Raw genomic sequence first — 12,949 nt, 5'->3', positions numbered from 1 at the left:
CGGGTGTAAAACGGTAAAAGGATTCATTGTTCCAACAAAACACCGTAGCAAAAAGAGATTACTACCGGGTACGGATAGATGGGAGAATACATAGAATAAATTAGAGAAAAGAAAGAAAGAAAATTGTGAAATCACTCGATTTAAAGAGTTCCAAGGTGATCATGGACTTGTTGCTTGGTGAGCCGATGGAATCCGGTCGAGTTACAAACAGCCACCTCAACGTTGTTCTCGTTCATGCCAACATCGAACGATTCTCTCAGTGTCAGAAGAGCAGTGTGAATTCCATCATCGAGCTCGAGGGCCTCGCTGAAGCGCTTCTCGAGGAATGTTTTCGCATTGACGTCGTTTTTCCCGAGTGCTGTTGCTTTCCATGCGAAGTAAGCTCCAGATGGATCACATTGGAAGAGCAATGGCCGTCCTGGATTTTTGTCCCAACCTGCGATAAGAAGCGATGCTCCAAACGGACGAACACCACTGAAAAATCTGAATAGAGTGCGTTTAGAAAAGTTCTAACTCACCCAGATTGAGTATATTCCTGCATTACGGCCGCGATGTCAGTGACAAGTTGAATGGTTGGCATTTCCTCGCCGTACATCATTTCGTATTCCATAGCAATCTTGCGAGCTTTCTTCACCAAAATACGGAAGTCTGGTCCCATTCCACTGTAGACGCATCCAATATGCTTGCTGATTTGTTCTACCTTTGGCTGGTCATCGGTGAGAACAGATCCGACATTCTCGGTCGCAAGAACGACTCCGTCTTTAGCTGAAAATGAATTTCCCATTGAAAACGACAGTACAAGACAAAAACTTGAATACCTCTCAGTCCAACCGATGGTTGCCCATTCTTGACAGCATTCAATGCATATTCGATTTGCATCAATTTTCCCGATGGGCTATAAAAATAAAATTGACTTTTCTGGAGATTGAATTTAAACTACCTGAAGGTGGTGAGTGAGAATCCATAGTGATCTCCCATTTTTCAGTGATTTCTGAAAAATTTATTTTAACTGAGAAATTTAATCGAACACCAATTGACAACAAGAAAGCGTTTGCTTTAAAGCGAGGAGCAAATGAAAAAGAAAACCCGGTGAAATTGTCATCATTCGAACTGAGTGCGGTAGAGCGCGCTTTATGACCACTTCATCGACGCAAAATTCCCGGAGAATCTAATTACCAAACATTTATTGTGAAAATTAAAATGTTTACACTTCTCTAAATGTTTAATGCATGTGAATTTTTTCGTTAATTGATTTTTATCTTTTTCACATAAATTAAAAACATATTCATCGTCTCAACTCCTCCATGCGGGCAACGCTGTAATTCGTCACTTTTGTTTTTATTTAGTTTCTTCAACACAGTGGCATGTTTATTGGAAATCTTCTTTACCATGAGACACTTGTGATTTAATTTTTATTATATAAAATCTATAACTATGAAAATATCGACTATTTTGCTGAAACGACTAAACAAACTAGAAGGTACGAATTTCTAATTTTTCACCAACTGTTTTATTTGAAATCCTCATCTTCAGATGTTTCAAAGTTGGCATTGTCGTTTAGTGGTTCGGGATTTCTTGGAGCTTACAATTTCGGAGCAGCAAAACGTCTGATGCAAGAAAAAAAAGTAAAAATAAATTAAGTTCAAGAGTTCAAAAACTAAATGTAAAAATTCTAACAGACTATTGGAGAGAAAGTTGATCGATTTGCTGGTGCATCTGCAGGAAGTTTAGTTGCTGCAATTCTTGCTTTGGCTCCTGAAAAGTAAATACATATTTCCTAGAATAATAGAAAGTAGGCAATAATCTAAATCTACTCAGACTTGATGCTGCAATCGACACACTGTATTCAATGGCAGATCACGTTCATGCTCAAAGATTTGGTGCCATGACTCCTGGATATTACTTGAATGAACAACTAGTTACAGTAGGCATCCCTAATTTTTCAGATGAAGAAAAAGGAAACTTTCAGATCATAGACGACTTTCTTCCGACTGATATTGCAAATGCTCAGGGAAGATTGCATATTTCCATAACCAAATTGAAAGTAAGAACAAATACGCTTGAAACTCTCATAAAAATTGTTTTCTAGAAATGGGAAAATATAATGATCAACAAATTTGACAGTCGTGATCATTTGATATCATGCCTTCTTGCCAGTTGCTACATTCCAATGTATTCAATGGGATATAAAGGGGTTCCACCAATTATTAATCAAGAGGTGCATTTATATTATTACGGGAACACAAAATTCTGTGAATACGTATTGCGCAATATATTTGACGCGCAAAAATATCTCGTGGCGAAAATTACAATAATTCTTTAAATGACTACTGTAGTTTTTGTGTCGATTTATTTACGGGCTCAATTTTTGATTTTTTTTTCTTTGTGTTATTCTCATTAAAAATCGACACAGACGCTGAAGTAGTCATTTGAAGAATTACTGTAGTTTTCGCCACGAGACATTTTGCGCAATACACATTCTCAGAGTTTTGTGTTCGCATAATACAATGGACTAATAAATTAAAATAATTCAGGAATGCATCGATGGTGGAATGACCAACAATTTGCCCACATTTCCAGACGTTTTGACGATAACATGCTCTCCGTTTTCCAGTCAAGCCGATATTTGTCCGGATGATCCTTCAACCTGGAACATTGAATTCGGTAAACAAATATTCAAGGTTTCTATTATTTAATAAGATTCAATTGAAATTTAATTTTTTAGGCGAGTAGACGAAATTTGTATCGTGGAGCTCGAGCATTGTTCCCACCAAATAGGTTTATTTTGAAACAATATTACGAGATGGGTATTAGTGATGCAGATATATTCATCAAGAAAAATTTATAACTATTATAAATGTTGTTTTAATTTTTAAATAAAAAATTAATATTAGAATATGAATTTCACATCTTCGAGTTTGCATCAACAGTTTGCTGCCTGAGAATTCTTCGTTTTTTGACCTCAATGTGGAGTTTGGCACTCATCATTGCCAGTGCCTTTGCCTTCACTTCGTGTTCCTGAAAGTTGTAAAAGTTTGAATCAGATAAGAAATATGACTTGCTTCCGCAGTAATTATCAAAAACTACTAGATTTTAAAATAATAAAATTACTCTTTGTTTCTTCTTTAACAACTGTCTTCTCTCTTCTCTTTTCTGTTCTTCTTTTGCTTCTCTCGCAGCTAATTCGTTCTTTTCAGTTCTTTCACCTTCTCCTTTAGATACCACAACATAACTTCTAACTCTTTTATTGATACCAGTTGGTCTTGTATATCTAAGTAAATGCATCTTCCGACTTGCAGGTGATAATCCCATTTCCAACATTAGAATGACTTGAGCCCATTGCCTTTTCCACTCCTTTCGTGTCAAAAATATTGTTTCATAAGTTCTAGTCATCATGGCAATAAGCAAATTGAATTGGAGAATTGATACAAATGTCTCAAAGATTACGAATATAAGTTTCCCGATCCATTTCATCCAGAAATTATCACAAGCTGACATTTCACGATAAAGAACAGAAAACTCTCCAATTGTCATGATAAATGTACGAAGAAGAGCATCAACAGGGTTTTCCATAATATTATTGAACTCCGAACCCATAGGATCAATTTTCTTGATTGCAGTAGAGTCACGTTCACAAGAAGTAAAAATCAAGTAAAAAGCTGCAAATTTTTCTTATAAGTGAATCTGTCAGTCAACGTTTTGGCAAATTGCCAAATTATTGAAATTTTTTTTGTTTAACTATGATATTTGATTATATTCACACTAAAAATAGATTTTCTCTTTGCTACTCCACCTTTCAAACATCAACTTACATTGAGAGAAACCAACTAGAAATATAGAATAAATCATTGCAAATCTGACAAGATCTGTTGCTATTATTGTATAAACCATTAAAACGAAAGGTCCAACAAATGGAATTGCTCTGAAAATAACTTAAATTATAAAATCCAACGATAAAAGGTGATACCTCATGTAATATAAAAAGTGTTGAGTGACAAGAAGTATACTGATAATTGCCATGGTATTGTCAATTGTTAGGAAAAACTCATGAAAAGAACAAGCAAGTCTACAAGGAATTGAAATGATAATAAAAAGAAATGCTCCTTTAAACATAAGCTTTGCAGGGAATGCTTTCTGTAATATGAACTCATTCGAAATTTAAATTTTGATTTTTGGCAAACCAGAAAGTTGAACCATTTTTGAAATCCAATTCGTCTAATATCACCAAAGTCAAGTAATATTTGGAATAGCATAACAATAATTGTCATAATCTCACAACCAAGACGAAACCATCCATGATACCATGGCCATGCAGAATAATACATTAAATGACATTGTGTATCAATTGCATGCCATTGTAGGTAGTTTGTTGAGTTTGTAGATTCAGTTTCTCCATCATCATTGATACGTCCACGAGTTAGGTGCTGAAATTTGACTCAATTTTTTTTGAGAAATCCCAGAGAAAACTCCGACGACTTTTCTCGTCACAATAAGAATTCAGTTTCAAGTTCTCAAGTATTTTGAGTTTTACAACTTTTTCTAAAGTTGAGATGGGAATTTCTTTGTTTTGTGTTTTTGAATTCTATACCAAATTTACTAACATATACTTACTTCAGTAGTTGCTGAAGATGGACGAAGCATGTAGGCACATACAAAACAACAATAAAAGAAAATGAATCCGAGAAGAGATCTGAGCCAAAGAGCTCTTCCATATGCTTTCCACTTTTCATCCAAAATTTGTTCAATTAATCCATCCATAAGCTCTAGATGTTGAATTGATTCCTGATGTAATTATTTTGGTATTTATCGTTATTCAATGCCTTACTCCATATACTACTAAAGACAATGCACTAGTATCATTCATTTCTCCAGTTGTTTCATCAATTGTATCAATTTTTGTAAGAGGATAAGCTACACATTGTGATGAACCATAAGTCCACACTTTTTCACATTCTAGTTGCAAGATTTTGTTGAACATCTGAACATGATTAACGCTACTTACGAGATAGTTTCAAATTTCAATGTCTTACAGTTTTCTTGGCCAATCTTGCGGCCAAAGTGAGCGCGGTCAAATTTTGTTTGTTGGCTAATCTTATATTTCCACCAGCTTCCAAAACGGCATCTAACATATCCATTTTATCATGAATCACACATAAATGCAGTGCAGTATTCCCGTTGGTGTCCTGAGCACTTAAATTTGCTTTTTTGGCAAGAAGCATTCGGAAAAGATCATGTTGTCCCATGCAAATAGCAAATGATAGTGGATATTCTCCAAAATACATTGATCTAAAAACAACTTTTTTTTTTTTTCAAAACTTATTGTGTTAAACTTGGAGATTTCCAATTGGAACTATTTTTATAATGTCTAATCTTTTCCCATAGACGTACCCAGTATAATTTGTATTCTTTGTGAGCTCTACAAATTCGTGCTCCAAACTATCAGTTCGACTGGCTTTTTGATCATCTGCACAAAAGAATGCTCCATAACATCTCTGATTCAAATCAGCGCCAAGACGGAGAAGTAATGAAGTGAATTGTGCATCCTGGTTTACAATTGCCAAGTGTAATGGGGACAAACCTTTGTATTTTTGAAATTGAAAAAGTGACTATTCTAATTTATATAACTACCGTAGTATTCTTCAGAAACACAAATGTCATTGATCAGTTTGGGAAAAAAATTGATCAATCGCCGTGCAATCAAATTGTGAAGAGCACTTCCCTGAAGGAGACATATAGCCAATAGGTTTTCTCCCATTGAACCTGAACAAGAAACAATTTAACAAACTTCAAACTTAAATGATAATCAAGAGGAAATGACAGGTGTAAATTAGTGATGAAATTGTGTTTGAAGTAGGTTTTATGTAGGTTTCACGAAAAAAGCGGTTTCTCTAAACTTCAGTGGAAATAATATTAATCCAAATAACAAAAGTTTTAAAATTTAAAATTAGGTATACCTCTTTCATCAACGCTCCATACCATTTCTCGATATTTTGACTCTGATTTTCCACCTTTTCCGCCACCGTCAAGAAGTTTCAAAGCTGAAAAACTCGAACAATAAGTTTTTTAAACAAAGGTGTTTTCAGTCAAGGTTCAGAGTTATTTTTGTCACAGTGTCATTCATCAAGTTCGTGGATTAACATTTTTCTATCCTGACGAGAACTTGTTCAATGGCATCAGTAATCTCAAAGAATGATTTTCTGATCCTCAAAAACCTATTCTACGAAATAATCATTTATTCATATTATACAAATTAGTAAGTTTTCGGAAAATCCTCTCACTCTCATTTGGGTTTTACCATGAATAACTCATCTGCCTAATAAGACGGTAATATGGTACAATTTCCCTTCACCAAATTTTCTAATTTTTTGCTTTACCTTTTTTAAGATCTCCAGCCATTTCAGCTTGTCCCTGATCGAATTCATCCAAAATATTTGGTCCACTTTTACCTTTTCCTTTCTTCCGAGAGAATGCTCCAAGCTTTGCATTTCTTTCCTGAAAGTACGTTTTAATGACTACTCAGAAATCACCTGTTTGAGAAGAATGCTTTACAATAGGTAATTCTCGAAACTTTCACGCAATCCATATTCTATTTGTATAAGATAAAATTCATGAGTTTAACCTTATTTTTTGAAAAAAAAAACATACTTTCTCCAACAAATAACTACTGAAAAATTATTTAACCTTATTTCTAGCCTTGACAAGCTCCGCCACTGGCATTAATTTTCCTTTTCCGCCATTATACATGTACTTCCGAACTTCCTGGTCAAGATACGCATCAAGGAGAACAAATGAATTGAGCTCTTTGCACTTTCTGAAAAATAATTGTTTTTTTTTGAGTTAGTTCATTAAACGTCACCTTGCCAGCTTTATAAGAATACCTCCTCCGTGCATGTCAACCATTTTGTAAATGACTTTGTTCTCAGACATGGTACGAGCCATTGTCTGTTCCACTTGTGCAGCTCCATCGGCAATCTTTGAATTTTTAGTACCCATTCTGAATCAAGAATTTACATTAAAAAAAAAACAACGATATCAAAGCAGAGAAATATGTGCTTCTGATAAAGAAAACCGTGATTTCAAATACAAGGGACTGGCTCGACTCAAATGTATTCTCCATCCTCACTCGATTTGTACCTATACTCCGCCAGATTCTCGGATTGTCTTTCTAAATACAATTGAATACGCCAGTGAATACATTTTATTACAGATTGGAAAGAGGACAGAAGATGTAAACACAATTTTCGGATTGAATAAGGAAATTGGCAGTGAAATAAGATAAAAAGTCGGAAGGGTGTTCATGGAGATCCAGAAAAACCAGCAATATTTTTTAGTTAAGCTAGAATTTTATGGCGTGTTGTGTCGTGAAACTGCAGAAAAAAAGAACTTGAGAATTTACTATTTTTATAGATTTTGGCGAAATATTCCATTAATATTTTTTCTCCACAACCACGGCATTTGAGAAAAGTTGCACGAAAACGGGTAATTTCAGATTAAAAGCGTCCATATATATATAATTTAATTCACAATAAGTTATCATTTTTCAGTATGGTTTTGCTTCACTCAATACTAGTTTGAAAACTTATATTTTTCTCATTTTACAGTTAGGTGTCAAAAATAGTTTACTGCATACAATGCTAAGTAGGAAGAATAATAATTTTTGGTGAATAGATACATTTTCGACAGAACACAAGAATTATAAAACTAAAATTTTACTGGGTCCAAATTTAACGTTTCTTGTGTCTTTCTTTGTCTAATTTTTTGTCTTTTTTCTTAAGAAGAAATAAACAAATTCTTCTGTGGTACGTTTTCTTCGAAACTTCTATTTTCCTTCATCATGACATCAAATCATTCTTTTTATGTAGAAAATACGTGTGGTGGGTGCACATAAAACATTCTCTCCGGAAAATTCAGCTCATCTCATTTTTCTTTTTAAGAAAAGCACGTTCTGGACGTTGCTTTCCCTTGTTTCTTCAAGTTTTCTTGTTTAGAGCCCACCCCTAATGTTATGACTCTAACCTTTCATTGAACTTTATCTGAGAAATGTTATTCATAATTTTGTCTGCAGTTCTCTTTTTAGTCTCTCGGACCCTTTGAACTTGTCCATGCATAATAATTCAAAAGAACTCAAAGTACGAGTAGGCGGAAGAATGTAGCGTGCTCCAGATCTCTTCAGATTCCTTTCACCTCATTATTTCGACCGAAAGTTGCTGTCAACGCATATTATGTAGATTCCTTTTTTCGGGTTTTTAGTCTCTTTTCTCTGACTTGTTGACCCATTATTAGCGAAGAAGAGGTTTTCTTGTTATCACAATGCGATGCTTATATACGTGTTTTATTTTCAATCACAGAAAAAATTCCAGGTGCTGGCTGAAAACTCGTGATGTTACATAAAATTAGGTCTCTCTTTTCTCACTCGCAATCTTGTATCTTGATTATTGTGGGCGTCTTAATTTTTCTGTTTTTGTAACGATGTCCGCAAAATAAAATTACGGTATTATATTTCTTCTTTTTTTTTAACCAACCGTTATATTTTGTTTCAAGTTCAATTTAATTGTACTTCTTCAGGTAATGAGTTCTTCCAGTGAATACCGATTTTTAACTTATATCAATGGAACCGTAGTTGATTATATCGAATGGAGGCTTCCACTACAATTCATTTATTCTTTTGAAGTTGGTATGATGGTGACCAAGTAAGTTTATTCCAGTTGTTTCTAGTTGTTAACCACGAAAATGCAGTTTCCTTGAATATGTCTACACCTTTTATCTTCTCTTACGATTTCGTGCAATGCATAGCAATCTACACATTCTTTTACTTTTATATGGTGGACAGTACTTTTTTTCGATGATATCGAGAGCTGTTTTATTGTATTTTCAATTCCATGATGCAGAATCGATGAATGGTAGATAAAAGTTCAATTTTTATTTTTAAAATTATGTCTCAGACCCTTCATTTGCTGATTTGATTTATACTGCAAATTATACAAGAACAATTTGTCTTTTTGTGGCATTTAATATGCTCCCGTTTCTTGTTTTTGAAAGGTTAATCTCTTCATAATACAAATCAATGTAATTTTTTTTTGCGTTACAGATGCTTTGCGACATGTTTCGCTGGAACTTACGAAAACGATCGTCACTATTGGATTCCACTTCTCTTGATTTCTATCATGATGCCCGTTTGTGTATTTTCAGCAGTGGCATACATTAATAGTAAGAATTTTTGATCAATTGATGTTTGAATTGAATTCAAACTAGAGTTTTTCATCTGTCCTCGATAAATTAAATATGAGAACACTGAAAAAAAAGATGTGGATGTTAAAGTTATTCTTATTCTGACACGTGAAGCTTTAAAAAAACTGAAACGAAAATTGTAGTGGTCAATTATTTTCAGTTTCCAGAAAGACTATCACTATAATTATTTTAAATAATTGTAACATATGTTTGTGTTGTTCAAGAGGCAATTCATAAAAACAGTAATTAAAAGAATTTTCCTGTGCCTTTCGGGGAAACAGACTACAGAAGGAATTTCAGTTGTTCTCCCTGTTGACCCAAAAATTGAAATTTTTAAATGTTTTTAATTTACAGATTGGTTCTCCATATACACCCATGGCATTTTGCTAATTGTGCTCAATATCGGTGGCTCACTACTTCTTATTATTGTGACAAAATGCAATATTCGTCTTCATAAGTAAAAAAAATGGTTAAATTTTAAATCTATGAAAAATTTAAATATTTTCAGCTCATACTCTACACTTGAACATCACGGTCTTTATTCATTGAGTGAACGGTTTCAAGTGTCAGAAAATATAAAAACATGTCAGTGGTTATCCAGGATTCAAGGTTCCATTCTCTTTTTCAACGTCGCGTGTGTATCTCTGTTAGTTCTTGAAAACGTTTCAATGAACGATAAAATGGTTATTGTATCAAACGTGTCATTCAACATTTTATGCACAATGTGAGAAATAACTTGAAAAAAAGTTTTGAAAAATATCATTTTTGTTTTCAGATACGCTGCAGTGACTCCAATAATTGTAATAATTTACACACCTGAATGGACCAGAGAGACAATAAGATTGGTAAGGGTTATACAAAATACATCGTACAAGAAAAGAAAATCATTTCACCCTCATACTTCGAAATTAGACATGTCTCATTTAACAGAGTATAATGCAATTTTCACTGATTACCAGTCGAGTTGGGTGACAAAATTTAAAGACTTTTTTGATGAAAAAAATTCAAACAGCCTACTTTGGAACACCGCTAAAACCTGAAAAATCTGTATTGGCTTTTGGAGCTATTCTTTGTGTGTTAATCTTGTTTTTAAAAAAATTTCAAAAATGTCTTGTTTTGAAGTCTGCGCACTAACTGACCTTTTCCTTGTTAAATGAGCTAGAGTAGTAGTGAGTATAGTTTGAATGAAAATTAGCTAAACTCGAATCAGCTCATTTTGATTAGCCTACTAAAAGGATATTTCCCTCAAATTGAGTATTTCAGTGGCATTTAATATTTCTTCTTTCAAACACTGACCAACTTGATCTACGTACAACATTTGGGGAAGAAATGAACTATTCGGATAAAAATATTGAATCAAAAGTATATTTTGACCAATTGCAAAGAAATTTAACAGAAGAAGCAATGAAAAAATCAAAAAAGAAACATCGAAGCTCATCTTGGAATAACAGTGAACATGAAATATTTCTGTGATAATTTTAAAGTTTATTGTGATTTCAAAATTCATTCAAATACATATTTACACAAAAATCGAATTAATAAATCAATTATTATTTTTCAATTACTTCTTCTTTGATTTTTGTCCTTTCTTGATCCATTTTTCATTGAGATTCAATGGTTCCAATTCTTTTCCTGACTCCTTTTCAATCACAATTATTCGATAAGTAGATGGCAAAAGCCAGGAAGCTTCATTTGCCAATTTAATATAATAATATCCAGGATATTCACAGTTGTAATCAAAGAGATCCATTGCCGGAAGACCACATTTTGGAATTGGAGCTACAGCCAATTCAAGATCATTTTCAGATACATTCTTGTTTTTCGAGTAGTATAGAGTAATTGTGATATCGTTTTCATTATGAGAATACATTAATAGCTCTGTGTCTGGTTTATCAACTTTGTAGATGAGCATGCGATGTTTGGCTATAAAAAATTTGTACTTTTTTGAAATCGAAAAATCTCAAAAAAACGTACACGCTGAAACTGAAACTTTATGGAGTTGATCCATTGTTGGATATTGTGCTGGAAGCTTCCAATAAAGTGATTTTGGAATTGGATCTACTGGTTTTAGACATTGAATATCTGGAATCATTCCACCATATCTTTCTGGCAAACATTCTTTGTCCACAATATCCAACAGTTCTTCCTTCCAGTTAGAGCCCGCAAATACAATTCTTTGTTTTGATTGCTCTGGAATGAAAGGAGACAGTGCTGACCTGGAATATTACATTTAGAATTGTATCAACTTGATATTTTCTACCATAAGACATTGATATAGCTGGGCGAATTTATTACAATGAACTTGTCAATAAATTCCCGATAGTGTTGCCCGACCAGTTGCCATGAAACACGGAAGGGACCTGAATTTAGAAAATAACAAATTGCAAATGATAGAACTGGAATCACCATTTACAACGCCTAGCAATGTAGGATCAAAATTCAAGGCTTCAAGATCAAAGATATAATGCATGTAGCACTGTACACCAGTTTCAGCTTCCATCTGAAAATATCGATTTGAAACATTTTTATGAAAAAGTGGAGAAAATAAATTTTTTGATAGACGACTTCCAAAAAATTTGCCGAAAACTGGTTTCTCAGTTCTTTTTGACTTACACTAAAAAATTTTCAGAAGTTTTTGAAAATTTTTCTTATAATATTTGATCATTTTAGCACCATGAATGGTTTTTAATTATTTCCCCACAGGCCGCCCTTAAGCCGATCAGATTCTTTACAAACCTTCATAAGTCTTCGTTGAATTTCTTCAAAGGAACGGAACATTTCATGCAAGTACTCGGTTGGCTGAACAGATTTCATTAATCCTGACACATCGATTCTTCCTGCGCGATCCACAACGACAAGTCTATCACCATCTTCTTTTCTCTGTGGTCCAATAATATCAATTGGAGCGTGCTTTCGTCGAGCGTCACTGAATTGGAGAAGAGACTGACTTTCAGGTTCATCGAGTTTACGATCTTTCCGCCATTTCAAATGTTTTTTCAAAAGATGCACAGTTTTTGGAATATTGAAATCGTTTGATTGAAGCCATCGAAGCATATTCCATTTTGTGTCGTACCGAGGATCAATGACGTCACTGACTTGCAGGCGAACTTGTTCAATTGCAGCATCATTCATGTTTTCAATGTCTACAGGACTGAGAGCGTTGGGTGCCATTTCTGAATTGAAATAGTAGAATTACTACTTGATACGATAGTAAATGATACTTGAAAAACTCAAAACGAGAGGATGATGAAAAACAAAATAAAATAACTGGTTGACAATGAGAAATGGGAAGATAAAAATTCGAGAAATTTTGAAGTGAAAAGAAAAATTTTGTAGAAAGGAAGTGAAAGTATGAAAGTATGAGAAGATGAAATAGAAGGATTTATATAAGAACGGCATCACGAAGAACTGGTTTACAAACAGTATAAAAGTATGAAAAACATGAAAAAATGCCAATGACTAGGTAATTTCACAAGTCTCACTGTTTCACTGTCAGTTGTTTTTTTGTTTCAATTTATAAAGTCTTTAGTCGGTTGGGTCCTCAATGTGACCTGCCAGGTACATTTTGAGAACCGGAAATTTAAGAGTCAGAGTGAAAATAAAATGAGAAAAAGGTGACTTGTTTGATTTTCCATAAAAAAGAAAGAGAGGATTTATTTATGAAAAGTGAAAGGTCAGTGTACATGTCGCATAGAGAATGTGAAGCGGAGTTAATCTTCGG

General features: G+C 33.8%; 5 protein-coding genes and 1 non-coding gene across 7 annotated transcripts; 3 read left to right on the top strand and 3 right to left on the bottom strand.

Moving 5' to 3' along the window:
- Positions 1–7: 7 nt before the first annotated feature.
- Positions 8–991, bottom strand: pas-2 (Proteasome subunit alpha type-2). Its single transcript, NM_073349.9, has 4 exons — positions 941–991; positions 819–895; positions 519–765; positions 8–474 (listed from the first exon to the last, which is right to left on the bottom strand). The coding sequence occupies exons 1-4, from the start codon at positions 976–978 to the stop codon at positions 141–143; spliced, it is 696 nt and encodes a 231-aa protein (NP_505750.1). The 5' UTR covers positions 979–991; the 3' UTR covers positions 8–140.
- Positions 992–1,141: 150 nt separating this feature from the next.
- On the top strand, positions 1,142–2,896 carry D1054.1 (PNPLA domain-containing protein). Its single transcript, NM_073348.7, has 8 exons — positions 1,142–1,480; positions 1,534–1,625; positions 1,680–1,762; positions 1,819–1,924; positions 1,970–2,044; positions 2,090–2,218; positions 2,535–2,681; positions 2,726–2,896. The coding sequence occupies exons 1-8, from the start codon at positions 1,435–1,437 to the stop codon at positions 2,846–2,848; spliced, it is 801 nt and encodes a 266-aa protein (NP_505749.3). The 5' UTR covers positions 1,142–1,434; the 3' UTR covers positions 2,849–2,896.
- On the bottom strand, positions 2,769–6,993 carry ocr-1 (the record flags this gene model as incomplete). Of its 2 annotated transcripts, NM_001348583.2 has the most annotated exons (14): positions 2,769–3,018; positions 3,112–3,659; positions 3,813–3,922; positions 3,968–4,134; positions 4,182–4,424; positions 4,612–4,782; positions 4,826–4,978; positions 5,031–5,286; positions 5,389–5,578; positions 5,629–5,760; positions 5,955–6,038; positions 6,375–6,492; positions 6,682–6,811; positions 6,857–6,993. In NM_001348583.2, 14 exons carry the CDS (start codon positions 6,991–6,993, stop codon positions 2,905–2,907), a joined length of 2,553 nt encoding a protein of 850 aa, NP_001335506.1. The 2 variants fall into 2 exon arrangements, with proteins under 2 accessions (NP_001335506.1, NP_001041107.1); NM_001047642.1 differs by lacking the exons at positions 3,112–3,659; positions 3,813–3,922; positions 3,968–4,134; ... (8 more) ...; positions 6,682–6,811; positions 6,857–6,993 and having other exon boundaries at positions 2,905–2,988.
- F28H7.12 lies at positions 4,704–4,844 on the top strand. Its single transcript, NR_069359.1, has one exon. It is a non-coding gene; the product is annotated as an Unclassified non-coding RNA F28H7.12 (non-coding RNA).
- Positions 6,994–8,563: 1,570 nt separating the features above from the next.
- On the top strand, positions 8,564–10,784 carry sre-6 (Serpentine receptor class epsilon-6). The gene is made up of 8 exons (NM_073346.3): positions 8,564–8,690; positions 8,737–8,900; positions 8,943–9,039; positions 9,089–9,207; positions 9,583–9,685; positions 9,737–9,952; positions 10,004–10,073; positions 10,492–10,784. Exons 1-8 carry the CDS (start codon positions 8,569–8,571, stop codon positions 10,699–10,701), a joined length of 1,101 nt encoding a protein of 366 aa, NP_505747.2. The 5' UTR covers positions 8,564–8,568; the 3' UTR covers positions 10,702–10,784.
- On the bottom strand, positions 10,696–12,401 carry F28H7.8 (CRAL-TRIO domain-containing protein F28H7.8). Its single transcript, NM_073345.3, has 5 exons — positions 11,965–12,401; positions 11,635–11,728; positions 11,489–11,588; positions 11,203–11,444; positions 10,696–11,151 (listed from the first exon to the last, which is right to left on the bottom strand). The coding sequence occupies exons 1-5, from the start codon at positions 12,397–12,399 to the stop codon at positions 10,790–10,792; spliced, it is 1,233 nt and encodes a 410-aa protein (NP_505746.2). The 5' UTR covers positions 12,400–12,401; the 3' UTR covers positions 10,696–10,789.
- Between the last annotated feature and the right edge of the window lie 548 nt (positions 12,402–12,949).

Source organism: Caenorhabditis elegans, chromosome V, assembly GCF_000002985.6.
Source record: "Caenorhabditis elegans chromosome V".
NCBI lineage: Eukaryota > Metazoa > Nematoda > Chromadorea > Rhabditida > Rhabditidae > Caenorhabditis > Caenorhabditis elegans.
The sequence above is the reverse complement of the archived record's forward strand: the minus strand, read 5'-3'. Positions and strand labels throughout refer to the sequence as shown.

Coding starts and splice junctions, on each gene's coding strand:
- sre-6 (NM_073346.3), top strand. CDS start 8,569: ATGAGTTCTTCCAGTGAATACCGATTTTTAACTTATATCAATGGAACC. Junction 9,208..9,582: donor AGCAGTGGCATACATTAATA/GTAAGAATTTTT, acceptor TTTAATTTACAG/ATTGGTTCTCCATATACACC. Junction 10,074..10,491: donor CCAGAGAGACAATAAGATTG/GTAAGGGTTATA, acceptor TGAGTATTTCAG/TGGCATTTAATATTTCTTCT.
- D1054.1 (NM_073348.7), top strand. CDS start 1,435: ATGAAAATATCGACTATTTTGCTGAAACGACTAAACAAACTAGAAG. Junction 1,626..1,679: donor GTCTGATGCAAGAAAAAAAA/GTAAAAATAAAT, acceptor AAATTCTAACAG/ACTATTGGAGAGAAAGTTGA. Junction 2,219..2,534: donor CACCAATTATTAATCAAGAG/GTGCATTTATAT, acceptor AAAATAATTCAG/GAATGCATCGATGGTGGAAT.
- F28H7.8 (NM_073345.3), bottom strand. CDS start 12,399: ATGGCACCCAACGCTCTCAGTCCTGTAGACATTGAAAACATGAATGAT. Junction 11,729..11,964: donor TTCAACGAAGACTTATGAAG/GTTTGTAAAGAA, acceptor CGATATTTTCAG/ATGGAAGCTGAAACTGGTGT. Junction 11,589..11,634: donor ATTGCTAGGCGTTGTAAATG/GTGATTCCAGTT, acceptor TTCTAAATTCAG/GTCCCTTCCGTGTTTCATGG.
- pas-2 (NM_073349.9), bottom strand. CDS start 978: ATGGGAGATCACTATGGATTCTCACTCACCACCTTCAG. Junction 896..940: donor TTCTCACTCACCACCTTCAG/GTAGTTTAAATT, acceptor TTATTTTTATAG/CCCATCGGGAAAATTGATGC. Junction 475..518: donor CAGGAATATACTCAATCTGG/GTGAGTTAGAAC, acceptor CAGATTTTTCAG/TGGTGTTCGTCCGTTTGGAG.